Below are 15,736 nucleotides of genomic sequence, written 5' to 3'. Positions count from 1 at the left end.
TCATACCCTCAATTAAAAAGACCTTATTTAAATTTATTGTTGTACCATAGTATTTTGGAATTTGAACACATTGTGGAATGGTAACATCAAGTTAATGTGTACATCACCTTCTGTAGATACCATTTCTCTGTAGTAAAACCATTACAGTATCTCTTAGCAATTTTCAAGTATAGAACACATTGCTATTAACTTCAGTCAGCATGTTATACAACACATATTTTGAATTTTCTCCTGTTACCTAAGTAAGAATTTGTATCCTGTGACTAACATCTCTTCAGTCTCATCCTCTGATAACTGTAATTTTCTTCTCTTCTGAGTTTGGCTTATAAAAATGGTCATGTGTGAGTTTCTGTGGTATCACCTTTGGATGCTTGTCTTCTTTCTCTAAGTATGATGCCTTCCAGTTTCAACCACGTTGTTGTGAATGTCAGGATTTCTTTAGAAGATGAGTCATACATTTTTTTAAAATGACAAATGCTGTTCATATGTGCTTTATTATTTTTATTCATTTGTTTGTTGGACACTTACATTGATTCTGTGTCTAGGCTTTTGTGACTAACACTGTATGAACATGGAAGTGCAGATGTCTCTAGACAAACTGATTTTGTTTCCTTTAGATAGTGTAGATGTTCCTTGATTTATGGTTGGATTATATCTAAGTACTCCCATCATAATTGAAAATGCCACAAACTAAAAAGTTCTTTTAATATATCTTGTCCATCGAACTTCCCAGCTTGGCTGTAGTGCACTGTGGAAGGTCCTTTGTTTACTCTTCTGATTGTGTGGCTCTCTGGGAGCTGTGGCTTGCTGCTGCTGACCAGCATTGCTATAGAGTGTCATACAACATAATGCTATCCTGGAAAATGATCACAATTTGAGGGAATGCTCCTATTGAATATGCTCTTATATCATTGTGAAGTTGATATCATAATTTGGAAACTATCTGAATGCCCAGTAGTAGGATTCTTGTTTCATATAGTACTATTGTTTTCTTTTTTAATTAGGAACCTCCATATTCTTTTCTTTCTTTTTCCCTCCTCTCCTCTTCACCCCTCCCCTCCTATTTATTATTGTTATTATTATTATTGTTGTTGTTGTTGTTTGAGACAGCCCTGTCTGTTTATGTAGTCCTGGCTGTCCTAGAACTTATAGATCAGGCTGGCCTTGAACTCACAGACATCTGCATGAGTCTACCTCCAGAATTATGGGATTGAGGGTGTGGTCCCTACCCTGGTTTTATATTATTTCCTTTAATGGTTTATTCTTCATCTTTTTTTTTTTTTTTTGGTTTTTATGAGACAGGGTTTCTCTGTATTGTTTTGGAGGCTATCGGTCCAGCCTGGCCTCGAACTCACAGAGATCCACCTGCCTCTGCCTCCCGAGTGCTGGGATTAAAGGCGTGCACCACCACCGCCCGGCTTATTCTTCATCTTTATTGAGGTTTAGTTTTCATGCAGTAATATGCATATATTTTGATATTACATACCAGTGAATTTGGTGTTTCTCTGTTTGAATTTGTTACTATTGTATCAGAGAATTCACTCCTGTTATGTAGCCCAGGCTAACTTCAGACTTGGCTATTGTAGTCCAGGCTGGCCTCAAAGTTAGTCTCCTCCTGCCTCAGCTTTCCTAATACTTAGGTTACCCAGTGTGCACTGCTACATGTGGCCTTCTGCTTCTTATAGTCCGTTCTCATCCACATCCTGCTGTGCACAACTACTGATGTACAGTCTGTCACTGGATTAGGTTTTCCTGTTGGGGAACTCATATACATGTCCGTATTGCAACTTTTCTTCTTTTCTTATAATGCTTTTCTTTTTTGTTGCTGAGTGACTCGATTTTCCATTTGTCAGTATTTTCTAATCAAAAGTAAAAGACTCAGGATAGTTTGGTAGTGTGGTGTATTGAAAGAAAATGGCCCCAACAGGGAGTGGCACTATTAGGAGGTGTTGCCTTTGTAGGAGTGTGTGTGGCCTTGTTTGAGGAACTGTGTCACTGTGGGGGTAGGCTTTGAGGTCTCCTTTGCTCAAGCTATACCCTGTGAGGCAGTTCACTTCCTGTTGCCTGTGAGATCAAGATATAGCTTCTCCAGTCTTAGCTACTTCTCCAGCACCAGGTCTGCCTTCATGCCGCCATGTCTCACCATGATGATAGTGGACTGAAGCTCTGAACTGTAAGCCACCCAATTAAATGTTTTCCTTTATGAGAGTTGCCATAGTCATGGTGTCTCTTCACAGCAACAGAAACCAACTTTCTTGTGGTTTCTTATATTTCTACCTTGTTACTTAAGTTTAGGGAATGATCTTGGTCATGTCCATTTTATGTACAACCCAATGTTGGTTTGTTTTCCTGCCATTCTATCTATTTTGACTTTAGTATCTATGTAGTGAACTAAAGTGGGAAGTGATTCTACTTTTAGTATGTGTATACGCTGGCATGAAATTTCATAATGGTCTTTTCCCATCACACAGGAATTTACTAAACTTGATTGACACTTTGTAAGTTTATCCCTCACCTGTGATCAAGAGCCTAGTTGGGTGTTCTGACAAAATTTATTTTTACCTACTTCCATGGGAAAGACTAGAATTGTAGAAGTAAGGTCATAGCAGAATATCAGAAATCAAATTCTAACAGATTTTTAAAATGTAATGAGATCAGTAACAACTACTTAGATCAAGAATACAAGGGAATTTATGAATAACCTTGAGAGATATTTAAGTCAAAACAAGAACTAATGATAAAAACAAGGCTTCCCTTTTTTTCTTGCCAGGTCCCAAGTGTAAAGAATACAGGTGTTCAAGAGTAACAAACATGCAGACTCTCTAGGGGGATGGGCATGCCTCATACTGTTGGAAGTTTGGATTCTATGGGTGTACATGGCTGTCAGAATACACCACGTCTACACTGGAGTTGCAGTCACCTCAGGGGAAATAGAGACAAAAGTAAACAAATGTTGAGCCCCAAATAGAAGCCTAAGCGAGGACCGTCAATAGTGTTTGAAAGCAGTTATGTGAGTTGTAGATGATAGTGAGTTTAAAAATCTCCCCACAAAGACTCAAGTGTGGCAGCACATGCTTGAGTCCTACCTAGTGCTAGGGAGAAGGAGGCAATAGTATTACTAGGTCAAGGCCAGGGGGTTTGAGCCAACCTGAGCTACATGAGACTGTCATTTTGTAAAAATTCACTTTCCATGTTTGAAACATTGAGGGTTTTTTTTGTTGTTGTTGTTTTGTTTTTTTGAGACAGGGTTTCTCTGTGCCTTTGGAGGCTATACTGGAATTATCTCTTGTAGACCATGTTGGTCTTGAATTCATAGAGATCCAACTGCCTCTGCCTTCCCAGTGCTCGGATTAAAGGCCCATGCTACCACTGCCCGGGAACATTGAGAATTTTATAGGATAGAAAATAATAACTTTTACGATGTGATTGTGATTAATGTCCATTTTTCAATCCCCTTTCTCCCAAAACTTTTCTACCTTTAATCATATTTTTTGTCTGCAGCAGTTAAAATGTTAGATTCACAGAATGCTGTAGATTGTCTATTTAATATCAAATTTGCTGAATGATGATTAAAAGTCTGTCATGTGTCTTTGAGATTATCTCTACATGTGTTTACTCCTTTTTCAAGGTTGGGCCTAATTTTCTTGTGGCCATTTGGGAAAAGCACTGAGTTCCTTGGTAATAAGCTGGCTGGAGTTCTATCGCTGTAAGCATGGGCACTGGGGCTTTCAGCTGCAGGGGAGTTGGGGAAGGAATGCTAGCACTAGACTCTCGTACTGCTCATTCCCCTGTTGAAGAAGATCCACATTTATATGGTGCTTCATATTGTCAGAGTTCCTTATATCCATTGTAATTATTTCTAGATTCACTCAAAGGTATGGTAGAAGTAGTTTCTCATTTCATGGGAGAAAAAAGAAACACAGAGAGGTAGTGATGCCCCCAAGTGACCAGAATCAGGGTTAGAATTTAGTAAGGGAATCAACCAAGGGGAATAAGTGGGCGGGAATTAGGAACTGTTACACACACAGGACCAATGAGGAATCCTAACCAGGATAGTGGTTTAGGCTGGCAAGATTTTGAATTGACTGAAGATTCAATATGTTTTATTATAGGTAAAAGAGAATCTACTTTCCTGTAAGATGCTGTTGCACTGCAAACGGGATGAGCTTCGTAAACTGTGGATTGAAGGAATTGAGCATAAGCATGTACTGAACCTGCTGGATGAAATTGAGAACATCAAGCAAGTGCCTCAAAAACTGGAACAGTGCATGGCCAGCAAGCACTACCTTAGTGCCACTGACATGCTGGTAAGAGCAGCCTGTGCAAAGGCTCACTTCTGCAAAGATATTAAAGCTCTCTTCTTTCTGCATATAGCATGGTACAAACTGCCCTTGGATTCTCAAGCCCTTGCAGGGGAACCCTAGCTAGTTCTCTTCCTGCAGTTTTTGAAATGTTAGATTGTTATTATGTATATATTTTCTGCCCTTTGAACCAAAGCAGGAAATGTAGTGGAAAGAAATCAGTACTAAAATCATGTTGAAATGGTAATGAGAGATTGCTTTTTTAGCTTTAGAGGATGATCATGAATTTTATTTTAGAGTCTGAAATCTGTGTGACATAGACTTGAAGATTTGTAAAGTTAGGTGTTCCATAAAGGTTTTGAAGTCATGTTTTGATTGATTATAGCTTTGTTTTGTTTCTTTTACCTGGTGGTAAAGAAAATGACTTCTTTGATACTAATCTTAGAAGTACCTTTACAGTGCTGGATGCTCCATGACCTGGTGTTCTGATACTTTTGAATTAAAAGAAGTTCCTAGAGGGTGCAATTTGTGGTGAATGTCAAGCCAGACTTTAATCCCTTTTGGACCTGACTTTTCTAGGGCTGGTGGCTTTTCTGGAGGACTGTCCTATCTTCTTGCCCATTAACACACATCCATATCTCAGTAGAAGTCTACAGAAGCACTCAACAGCAGCTTTGCTAGATATGAGTTTTTCTCTTATCCACAATGAGGGCAAGTTCTTTATCTTTGTTTTACAAATTATGTTTGTGAAAAGACTGATGAACTTGGTGGAAACTTTGAAGAAATAATTCATTCACTTCCATTAAGAATTTTGCTGGGATTAAAGGAGTTTGAGTCTCAGGGTGAGTTCCAGGACAACCAGAGCTACACAGAGAAACCCTGTCTTGAGAAACAAACAAACAAACACCCCCCCCCCCAAAAAAAGAAAATAATTTTGCTTGAAAGGATAACCAGCTGATAGCCCACAATCCCAGAGAAGCTAGGTAACAAAGAGGACCTTAAGAGAGATAGACATACCTGGATCCACCTAGGAAGGTTAAATAGGCATGATTTTCTGAGTAAATAGCGTTTGAGGGAGGGCAATAGTGAAAGGGAGAACAGGAGGGAACTGGATGGTTGAGTTGAGGGAAGGACAGAGAGAGAGCAAGAAAGAATTATCTTGATAGAGGGAGCCATTGTTGAATCACTGAGAAATCTGGCACTAGGGAAATTCCCAGGAATACACAAGGATGACCCCAGATAAATCTCTAAGCGATAGTGAAGAGGGAGGGTGCCTGGACTGGTCTTCCCCTGTAATCAGATTGAGGACTACTGTAATTGTCATAGAACCTTCATCCAGTAACTGATGGAAGCAGATGCTGAATACACAACTATCCACTGGGTCAAGCTCCTGGGGTCCAGTCAGAGAGAGGGAGGAGCAAATAATATGAGCAAAGGGGTCAAGAGTAGGTTGGGAAAACCCACAGAAACAACTGACCCGATCTGGTAGGAGCTCACTGACTCTGGACTGACAGTTGGGGAACCTGAATGCAGGTGACAGTGGGTGACTTGGGCAGTTTGTGAGGCTACTGGCAGTGGGACCAGGGTCTATCCCTAATGCATGAATTGACTTTTTGGAGCCTATTTTCTATGAAGAAATACCTTGCTCAGCCTAGACACAGTGGGGAGGGCCTTGGTCTTGCCTCAATGTGGTGGTGATGGGCCAGACTTCACTGACTCCCCATGGGAGGCCTTACCCTCTCTGAGGAGCAAATGGGGGAGGGAAAGGTGGTTGAGGAGAAGGTGGGAGGAGGAGGGGAGGGAGGGGGAACTGAGATTAGTACGTTTTAAAAAAAAAGAATTTTTCTGGAAGCTGATCACAAGGCTAAAGCAAGAAGACCACAAATCCAAGGCCCACTCAGGCTACAGAATGAGCTTGAGACAGTCTTTACAAGTGAGTAAGACCTTGTCTAAAAACAAAACAAAAACAACAAAAAAAACTGAAATAGATGCCAGGTGGTGGTGGCACACATCTTTAATCCCAGCACTCTGGAGGCAGAGGCAGACAGATAGGTATCTCTAAGTTCAAAGCCAGCCTGGTCTACAGAGTGAGTTCCAGGATAGCCAGGACTACAAAGAGAAACACTGTCTCAATCCCCCCCCCCCCAAAAAAACCTTATTTTTGCTAGAAGTTTGCTGTAAAGAGTTTCAAGTTGGTAACCAAAGGGTGAAAAGTCTTAGTATTTTATCACATATAAGCCAACTGAATCATCAGTTTTAACAGTACACAAGGAGTACTGGTGTGGTGAAAGAGTCTTGGTGTAGTAAAAGAATTAGGTTTTTTTTTTTACTGTGTGTGTGTGTGTGGATGTTGGTGCTTTTGTTTTTTTTGGTGCTTGTCATTGAATGTAGGGCCTTGCACATGGTTGATAAGCACTCTGCCCTCAGCCACTAAGCTGTGTCTTCAACCCCTTTTCTATCATTTTTTTACCCCTTAAGACGGTTTTTCTTGGTAGCCCTGGCTGTCTTGGAACTCATTCCATAGACCAGGCTGGCTTTGAACTCAGAGAGATCTGTCTGCCTCTGCCTCCAGAGTGCTGAGATTAAAGGTGTGCACCACCACTGCCTGACATCTATTCTAGTTTTGTTGAGACAAGGTCTTACTCACTTGTTAAGACTGTCTCAAACTCATCTGTAGTCTGAGTGGGCCTTGGATTTGTGGTCTTCTTGATCCAGCCTTGTGGTCAGCCAGGATTGCAAACCTGCATGGCTAGGCCAGCTTTTTTCCAGCATCTTGTTACAATGACATCATAGTTCATAATGACTGGGCTGTCCAACAGCAAAAAATTACTTTTCAGCGTTAGTGTTGATTTATGCATATTTTGCTAAATTATCCAGGTTTAGCAATTAGAATAGATAAGCTTTTATATGTTTGTGGACCATATATACAGCTGCTTTTATCCAGTCATTGTTTTGGTGTGTGTCTGCTTTTAATTAAATGGCATGTGTTAGAATGGGTTGTTAGGGTTTATTTAGGTTAATTATGTTTATTTTAGGATTTCAGAATGTTCTTTTATAGCCCTATTACTTATGGGCTAATTTATTTATTTAAAAGCTTAAAATGAGTATTGCCCTTCCCTTCACTAATTTTTGCTCAGGTCTTAATTAAATAACTTCATCAAATTCTTCGTTGTAATTTATAGATTTATATTTATAATTTATAGAAATTAGACTATAGTTTTTCCTTGATGTAACAAACACCTGAGATAAATCACCTCATAAGAATTAGGTTTATTTTGGTTTATAGTATAAGAGGTTTCAGTTCATGGTTCAAGGCATATCACCACTATCTTGAGAGCATGTCTCAGAGGAGGTTACTAGGAAGCAAAACGAGACAGGAAGGGACTGGGGCCCTTTGAAGTTATGGCTCCAGTGGTCTAGTTTCCAAAGGGTACTACCTCCTCAAGGTTCCCTCACTTCCCAATAGTGCTGTAGACTGGGAACTACTCCCTTAACACTTGGCTCTTTAGGCAACATTTGGGGTTATGATGGGGGAAGTCCTTCTGTGTATATGTAAATAAAGCACTGTTGGCCAATAGGGAAGCAAGATAAGTGGGACTAGGAGTCGAGGAGGATTCTGGGAGTGTAGTGAAGAGTAGGGAGTCGCCAAGTGATTTCTCAGGAGGAGAGGACGCGTCAGGAGGGCATCCTTGGAAAGATAAGTCCTTATAAAAATATATATTAGTAATTATGGGTTAATAATTAAGTCAGAGTTGTCCAATGAGAAACCATAGCAAACGGCCAACAACTTCATAATTAATACAGTGTCTTGTGTGTTATTTGGGGGCTGAGACAGCCATGGGACCCAAGCAGCTGGTGGGAAGAATACACGTTAAAGTGGGTTCATGTATACAGTCTGCTAAAAGGGCAGAGGCATACTTAGAAAGCCACCTGTGTGTTCTCTATGCATGTCTTCATTGTTTTCTTCTACTTCCATGTCAACTTGATATGTGGAGTTTCTGTATAAGAACCCCAACTGAAGAATGGTCTAGATGAGATTGGCCTGCCTTTGTGTTTGTGAGGCGTATTCTTAATTGCTATTTGGTGTAGGTGGGGCTGTCCCATTGCAAGGTGAAATTGAGGTGTGTATGAAATATGAAAATAGCTGAGTATGTCAGAGGAAGCTAGCTAGTAAGCAGCCTTCCTCCATTGATTTCTGTTTCTAGTTCCTGCCTGTAGTTCCTGCCTTGGTCTCCCTGGATGATTGATTACAGCCTGTGAGCTAACATGAACCCCTTTTCTCCCCAAGTTGTTTTTAGTTGTGGTGTTTGTCATAGCAACAGAAAACAATCCAGGACAATTGGGCTTAAGTGTATGGGGACAGAGTTAGGTGTTTGTATTTTGGTGGAAGACAGCAAGGGGTATAGGTAGAAAACTTCATCTATCCAGTTGCAGAAGGGAACAACCTATTTATTTATTATCTTTTTTAACTGATTAATAGAAGTCTAAGACCTATGCTGAACCAGATGGTTGTAGTGATCATCATTTCTAGCTAAAATCTTTGTGTCTGGGATGGATAGTCCCCTCTTGTAACATGAAAAATAAAAGACCCAGCTACAGATATTGGGGTTCAAGCTTCAAGCTTAAGGTAAAAAAAACAAAGGAGCAGGTTACTAGTTCTTACTACTACCTCAGGCTGATTCTGCTGCCTCTCCTCAGTGTGGCTGGAGAATCCTGAGACTTCAGTGTCTTCCTGTCTTCAGTGTGGCTGGAGAATGAATCCCTCCTCTCCTCTGTGTCTGGAGAATGAATGCCTGATCCTGACGCCTTGCCCCTGTCTTACATACTTCCCTAATGCTGAGATTAAAGGCGTGTGATCCCAGGTGCTGAGATCATCTTTGTGTGAGCTGTTTCTCTTTAGGACTGGATCAATCTTGGGTAGATCTGGGTGGCCTTGAACTCATAGAGATCTGTCTACCTCTTAATTCTGAGTCCTAGGATTAAAGGTATGTGCCACCTCCTAGCTTCTGGGATTAAAGATGTGTGCCTGACTTCTATGGCTTGTGGCTGACTTTGTTTTTTGAATCTTCAGGCAAGCTTTAATAAATTACAAATAATATATCATCACACCCTCTCCCACAAGGCCAGTGAGTAAGATACATTGTTCATTTCCCCTCATTTATAGTTGTTTTGTAATTTGGATTCTAATCCTTTGTCTGCTACATGAATTATAAATAGTGTCTGAGTAGGTGTTTTTCTTTTTTCTTTGTTCATGGTAACGTCTCTTAAGACATTTTTAATGCAAAATATCTCAACATTATTTAATTAAGGTATGTGATTTTAAGTAAAAATTTTTATCCTGTTGTCTTAAGAGCATTTTTTATTTTGTTCTTTAGTCATCAGCAGTCCATTCTTATTTGTGCTATGAGCCAGGAATTTACTTTTATTTTTGCTCTTTGTATCCAGTTGGCTCTGTGCTATTGAGCACATTCCAAAGTTTCACATATGTATGTATCTGCAGGTTTTTTATTTTGTTCAGTTGTCCTTGCCTGTGCAAAAATTATGGCCTTTTAATTACTGTAACTTTGTTATACAGCTTGAAAGGAGGTGAAAATGGTCCTTCATTTTGTTCAAGATTGTTTGTACTCTCATGGCCTTCTCTTCTTCCATGGTAAATTTAGTATCAATTTGTCAAATTTCACAAAAACAATGAAACGAATTTCATTGACTTTAAGGGATTTGTGTGTTAACAATCTTGTTTTTATCTCAGTGAGCATGTGCATATTCACTGCCTTTTGATAATGCTTAGCAATATATTCCTTACAAGTGTTACATATATTCCATTAAATTTATTGTATCACCTATGTTCTGAGGCTTTAAAAATAATAGCTTTTTATTAATTATAGTGTCTAGTATTTGGTGTATATAAAGATAAGGTGAGATTTATATCTCTTTTTGACATTTATCATTTAAAATATTTTTTGTTTTTTGAAATTAAAATGAAATTATATCATGGGCCCCTTTCCCTTTTCTCCCTCTAACCCTTTCCAGATATATATTAAGCAAGTTGTGCTACCATACTAAGGAATATGACAGCATATGACTTCAGGGCTGACCACTTGACATGGGATAACCAAATTGGGGGCTTTTCCATAGGGAGGATTATTTCTCTCATTCTCCATATTCCTTAGTTTTCTAGGGTTAGGGCCCCATGAGAGTTCCCACTTCTGTTAACTTGTCTGTTGGAGTCATCTTTGTTTAGGCCCTGTTTAGGGAGCCATATTGGTGAGATTTCATGGGTGTAACTTCTCTGGCATATTTCTAGGGGATACAATCTCTTCCTATTCTTCTGACTCTTTTAATCTTTCTACTCCCTTATACTATGATCCCTGAACCTTAGGTACAGAAATTGTGATGTAGATGTTTCAGTTGGGACTAGGTTCCACATAGTTTTCTACACTTTGATGTTGCAATTTTCTATAAAGATCTCAATCTATTTTTGTGCATCAGAAGATAGAAATTATATTAGAAATTACTTCAAAAGTAATTTCTCTGATTTTACCATATGAATCCAGAGATGGAACATAGGTTGTCAGGTTTTGTAACAAATGCCTTTATCTGTTGAGCCATTTTACTGGCTTGATTTTTTTTTTAAATTAATTGACTGGAGTGATTCCTAATGTTGTCTTCTTGGAATTGGCTTAAATTTACACAGCTTTGTGAGTATCTCAGATACTACATGCCTTTCTTATTTTTTCATGATGAATTTCATTATCATGTAATTACTTTTATTTATGTGATATATCATTGACTGTGGAATTCATATCTTACCCAGTTTTGCCCCATTTCTACCATGGCCACATTCATAGAGTCACAGTTAACAAATCATTACCCAGGTGGGTAGCTATGTGAAAGACTTCAATACATGGAGGAATTGACTTTTTTAAAGGTATTTCTTTCCCAGGAGCTGTGCTTTATTTCCTTTGGTGAATTTATTTTTATTTTTTGACAAGATACTTTGATTTCTAATTGTTTATAATATTTAAATTAGCAAAACATCTTCAACAGAGCTAATATGATTATATACATACTTTGTTTTGATATTTTAAGTATGGGAAATGGATCAGTTCCTTTCACTCTTACAGCTGGGGTCAGTTGGGTTTCTGGTATCATTACTGTTTTATAAAAGAGGTAATTTGCTTGATTCAGGAAGTTGGTGTACCTAAATATACAACAATTTGTCCATTCTGTCCACAAGAGGTTGGAAATATTTTTCAGTAGTTTTGTGATATATGACTGTAGTATAATGTCTGCAACTACCCTTTTACTGGATCTCATATGAAAACAATTACATTTCTTTTCTCCATGGCTATGTGCTGGTACAAGTAAAATCTACTCAAGGACTCTCCAGGGTCCAAATGGAAATCAGCAATAAAATGCTTCAGAGGAAAGTAAAGACAAAACCATCCAGTCTTTCAAGCCCCACTGAGTTCCTTGGATTTGTTTGACAGAAGGCTTTGCATTTTCATTTTAAGGCAGGTGCAGATATAGATATGTAGTAATTTGATCCCTCCACAGTATAGGTTAATAAACCAGAGTAAATAAATCAGTGGTGACCCATGGCTCTTGCCACCTCCTGCTATTCATGTTTAAAAATGTGACCTGTCTTATAGCTGTAGGCTTGGCTTCTAGGTGGAATTTTATTTCTTCTTTTGATATGATAACCAGAATATTGCATGAAATAATTAAATTGTCATGACAGGTAATGTCTGCAAATAGACCCCAGCCTTTTGTGTCCTTCTTTAAGGTAAACAGTTGCTGTTGGCCTTTGAAAAGCTAAAAATGATCCAACAAGAAGCCAAACAGAAATCAGAGGCTTGATTAATATTGTAGCCTGTAGCTTTGTGATATGTATGGTTTAAATTAGACCTTTGCAGGATGGTGCTGGGTTGGTGCAAGCACATTAATGACATAATTTCTGGTTGCTGCATCACATTTCTGCAGTCTGTCCTTTGTATTCCGCTCACATTAATTGAAGTAATTTTGCCAGTGAAGCGTGTTTCAAACCTCTGCATTTAAATTGAAATTTTAATTCCCTTATTGTCTTGAAAAGACGGCTGAAGATGCCTTGTTACAGGTTTCATTATCACTCAAAACACTCCAGCTGCTGGTTTTAATGTACAATGACTGATTAATTCTGGAAACAATTATTAATATAAGAATAGCAGCTTCTTCCCAGTGGCATGAGTAACCAGGAAGGTATTTCATGAGAGTTAATATTTTTATAAACTTTTTCTCCCAGGGAGAATTTGTGTGTAGAAGTCTGCATCATGAAAATTGCAGGGAGTGCTTTGAAAACCACTTACACAAGTTCTGATTTATCAGCCATAGAAGTCAATTCATAATTGCGTTCAATCAGTAGAAACCAAGCCAGTGTGAGTCGTTTAGAAGCACTTTCGCTGACAGTCACACAAGGCTTGTGACTAAAATACATTTTCATTTCTAAGCCTGTTTGAGATTATAGAGATTTTGAATGTCTTTTTAATCATTTTGCCTTTATTTTTATGCCTTTAAAAAAAGAGTCCATAGCTATATAGTCAGATGAAGATTATTATGATAATTATAATAGCATATTTATATAGTTGCCTTTCCCCAGAGGATCCTGGGATGCCTTTCTGTGAGCATTGTGTAATGGAGCTATTTTATTTATACTTTGAAAATATGACGCTGAGATAAAGAAAGCAAGGCAGCTATTTAATTGAGTAGTTTTCTAGAATCCTGTAATAAAAATATTGTAGTATTTTCCATTTATATGATTCTTTTAAGTTGTTTGCTGATATTGAGAACTGTATGTGCCAGCATGGAAGACCCAGACTTGAATCTTAGCTTTGACTCTTAGCAGCAGCATGACTTGTGGCCAGTCATTTACATTATCTGAATGTTTAGTTAAGGGTACTATATACCTCTGAGGTTTATTGAAAGATTTTTAAGAAATCACAGTGCATGTTATAAAGTTCTTTAAATGTTGATAGTTATTCAGTTTTTAAATTGGTAGTATAGGAAAGGGCATGTTATAATCTCAAAATTTAGTCTAGAGGTGGACTTATTTTGAGGTGGTAATAAGTTGAAGTAGGGCTAGGTTAAGCATTTTTTTCACCTTCTTTTTAGTCAACATTTATGTTACCTGAACGCTTATTATTTTAATTGTATGTTTTATTGAGTGTGATAATTTGAAACATTTATATAGTGTGGGTAATTAGCATTTCTATTTCCTTGGACATTATTCATTTGGGGTCTTTTACTAACAGCCAAATTGTTATACATATCTATGTAATATAATTTCAATACATGTTTACAGTATGTTCTGACCAAATAAGAGGTTTTCTCTCTTTCTCTTATTTAGGATGAAACATTACTTGACTTAGCTCTCATGTCAGGAAGTGCTCAGGTATTTGACTGAGTAAAATTCCCCTTCAAGATGAGGCACTTTGGTGTATTATTTAATTTCTCTTAGCCATCTCCTCCTTCTGCAGTTGGAATGATACTAGCATCCATCTCTGGGGCCTTCTATGAGCTTTAGAAGAGAAAACCTCTGTAAATGTGCTTTTCCCATGGCCTTACATACTAACCATTGAAATATAGTACACAAACAACCCAGTATTTTTCTACAAGATACAGCCATTCTAAAAAGGCAGAAAACTTATTTTAATCCTAATTTGCTTATCATGACATTGTTTTTAGAGTCTTTGGTCTCTGCTAGTTGTTCTTAAATTATATAGTGGGCTAATTTGAACTTCAGTCATCTCTTTGTCTTGCGGTAATTGGTTGACTTTGGTGTCAGTTGGACACCAAAATTAATCTCTGTAAAGCTTTTTTGGCTGTAACTAATGGCTTTAAATGCAGTGTGTGTTGTAACAGGTTAGAAAGACCCACTATCTAGAGAGGCCATGTTGGGTGGTGTACTCAGTAGTTGTGGTTGGATGCTTCTTTATGGCTATCCAGTGGGGGAAGTGATGTTTCGTGAGTGTGCTAATGTTTCTTCTGGCACTGCCAGGACAGCTCTTCTCTTGTTAAGGCCTCCGGCATCAGTTAGCACAGTAGGGATGTGCAGCACTTTGTCCTCAGATCCAGTCATGATTCGGGTCCAAGAGTGGCTGGCTGTAGGTGGAGGTGGTGATGGGAACATAAAGCACTGTATGCCAGTCATAGTGCTGCTGCCAGAGAGCTGGCCGCTAGGACTAGGACATGTACTATCAGCGGTGGCATGACTAACTTCTGTTTTCTAGTTAAAGGAGTCTTAAAGAAAGCAGTGCTAGTATTCCTTAACACATGCACAGATGGATGTCAAAATCCAAAGTTCTATGCCATATTTCTGGGATTTGGCGTGGGTGGAATTCAAGTTCTCTATCATTATCTTTATCTATTTCAAATATACGGTCATGGAAAATTCATTAATTGTGTGATTGTAAGCAGTAGGTAACTAAGTATGCTAGTCTGTTAGATGTGATGATTAGATATAAACCATTTTCAGGATTGGAAATGGCTTATTAATAGTATTGATCTGAGTGTTAGCTGGTTTCAGCTATTATTTCTGGTTTAAACCTCAGGAATGATGAACTACAGAGGTTGTTCTTATTTGTACCAGTGAAACTGTCATTAGCAGGGCATACTGAACTTATTTTCTCTTCCTTATAGACTGGAAGGAGGTGGTCATGCATTGACTCTCAGATGATTAATGGACAAGTAGCAGAACCAGGCAAATATAAATCCATCTTCCCTGGCTTGAGAGTTTTTGTTTTTACTGTCACTTTGGGAGGGCTATTGATGTGTAAGCATTGTGGATATCAGGAGATGGACATGTAGTGGGCTTATGGGCATCAACCTGATAGCAGCTTAGTGACTGCACAAACATTCCAGAATTCTATATGGGTTTGTCCACAGCACAATAACAACTTGTCAGTACTGTAATAATCATTGGGAAGGCCCAATGTTTCTGATTTTATTACTAACTTTTGATGTTAACATTCTATAGTTATTAGTATTAATTTGTCAGGAAAGAAAAGATTAGAATTTTTTAGAATAAAAATTTTATTTCATATGTGTTGTTTTGCCTTCATGTATGTCTTTGCAGCTTGTACATGTGTGGTGCTTGTAGAGGCCAATAAAGGACATCAGATCCCCTGGAACTAAAATTACAGATGATGATACCATTATTGATCACTTACATTGTTGGCATGGTTGTTTGTGAAGGTAGTCTTAACGTTGGAAGAGGTCATGTGCTAGCAGCGTGAGAGATGGGAGACAGTCTTCATATTGTGATGAGTATCGTCGGAGACATGGATACTAGGGAGAGTGGGGGGCAGGCTTAATTTGGCTTGTTATTTTGGGTCAATCCTCAGAGGCTGCTTTTAGTCATATTTGAAAACCCTCATTTCCTCAAACATCTGTTTGATAAG

At 38.4% G+C, this 15,736-nt stretch overlaps 1 protein-coding gene across 4 annotated transcripts in view; it reads left to right on the top strand.

The window, feature by feature from the left end:
• Exoc4 (exocyst complex component 4) overlaps nucleotides 1–15,736 on the top strand; it is a 695,598-nt gene that overhangs the window by 23,919 nt on the left and 655,943 nt on the right. For all 4 annotated transcript variants that reach the window (XM_040728511.1, XM_040728513.1, XM_040728515.1 and 1 more), the window contains exon 3: nucleotides 4,113–4,307. In XM_040728511.1, the coding sequence (XP_040584445.1) occupies nucleotides 4,113–4,307 (195 nt within the window). The remainder of the gene's footprint in view (nucleotides 1–4,112; nucleotides 4,308–15,736) is intronic.

Source organism: Mesocricetus auratus, unplaced genomic scaffold, assembly GCF_017639785.1.
Source record: "Mesocricetus auratus isolate SY011 unplaced genomic scaffold, BCM_Maur_2.0 Super-Scaffold_100019, whole genome shotgun sequence".
NCBI classification, from domain to species: Eukaryota; Metazoa; Chordata; class Mammalia; order Rodentia; family Cricetidae; genus Mesocricetus; species Mesocricetus auratus.
Note: the sequence above shows the minus strand (reverse complement) of the source record. Positions and strands in the feature narration are given on the sequence as shown.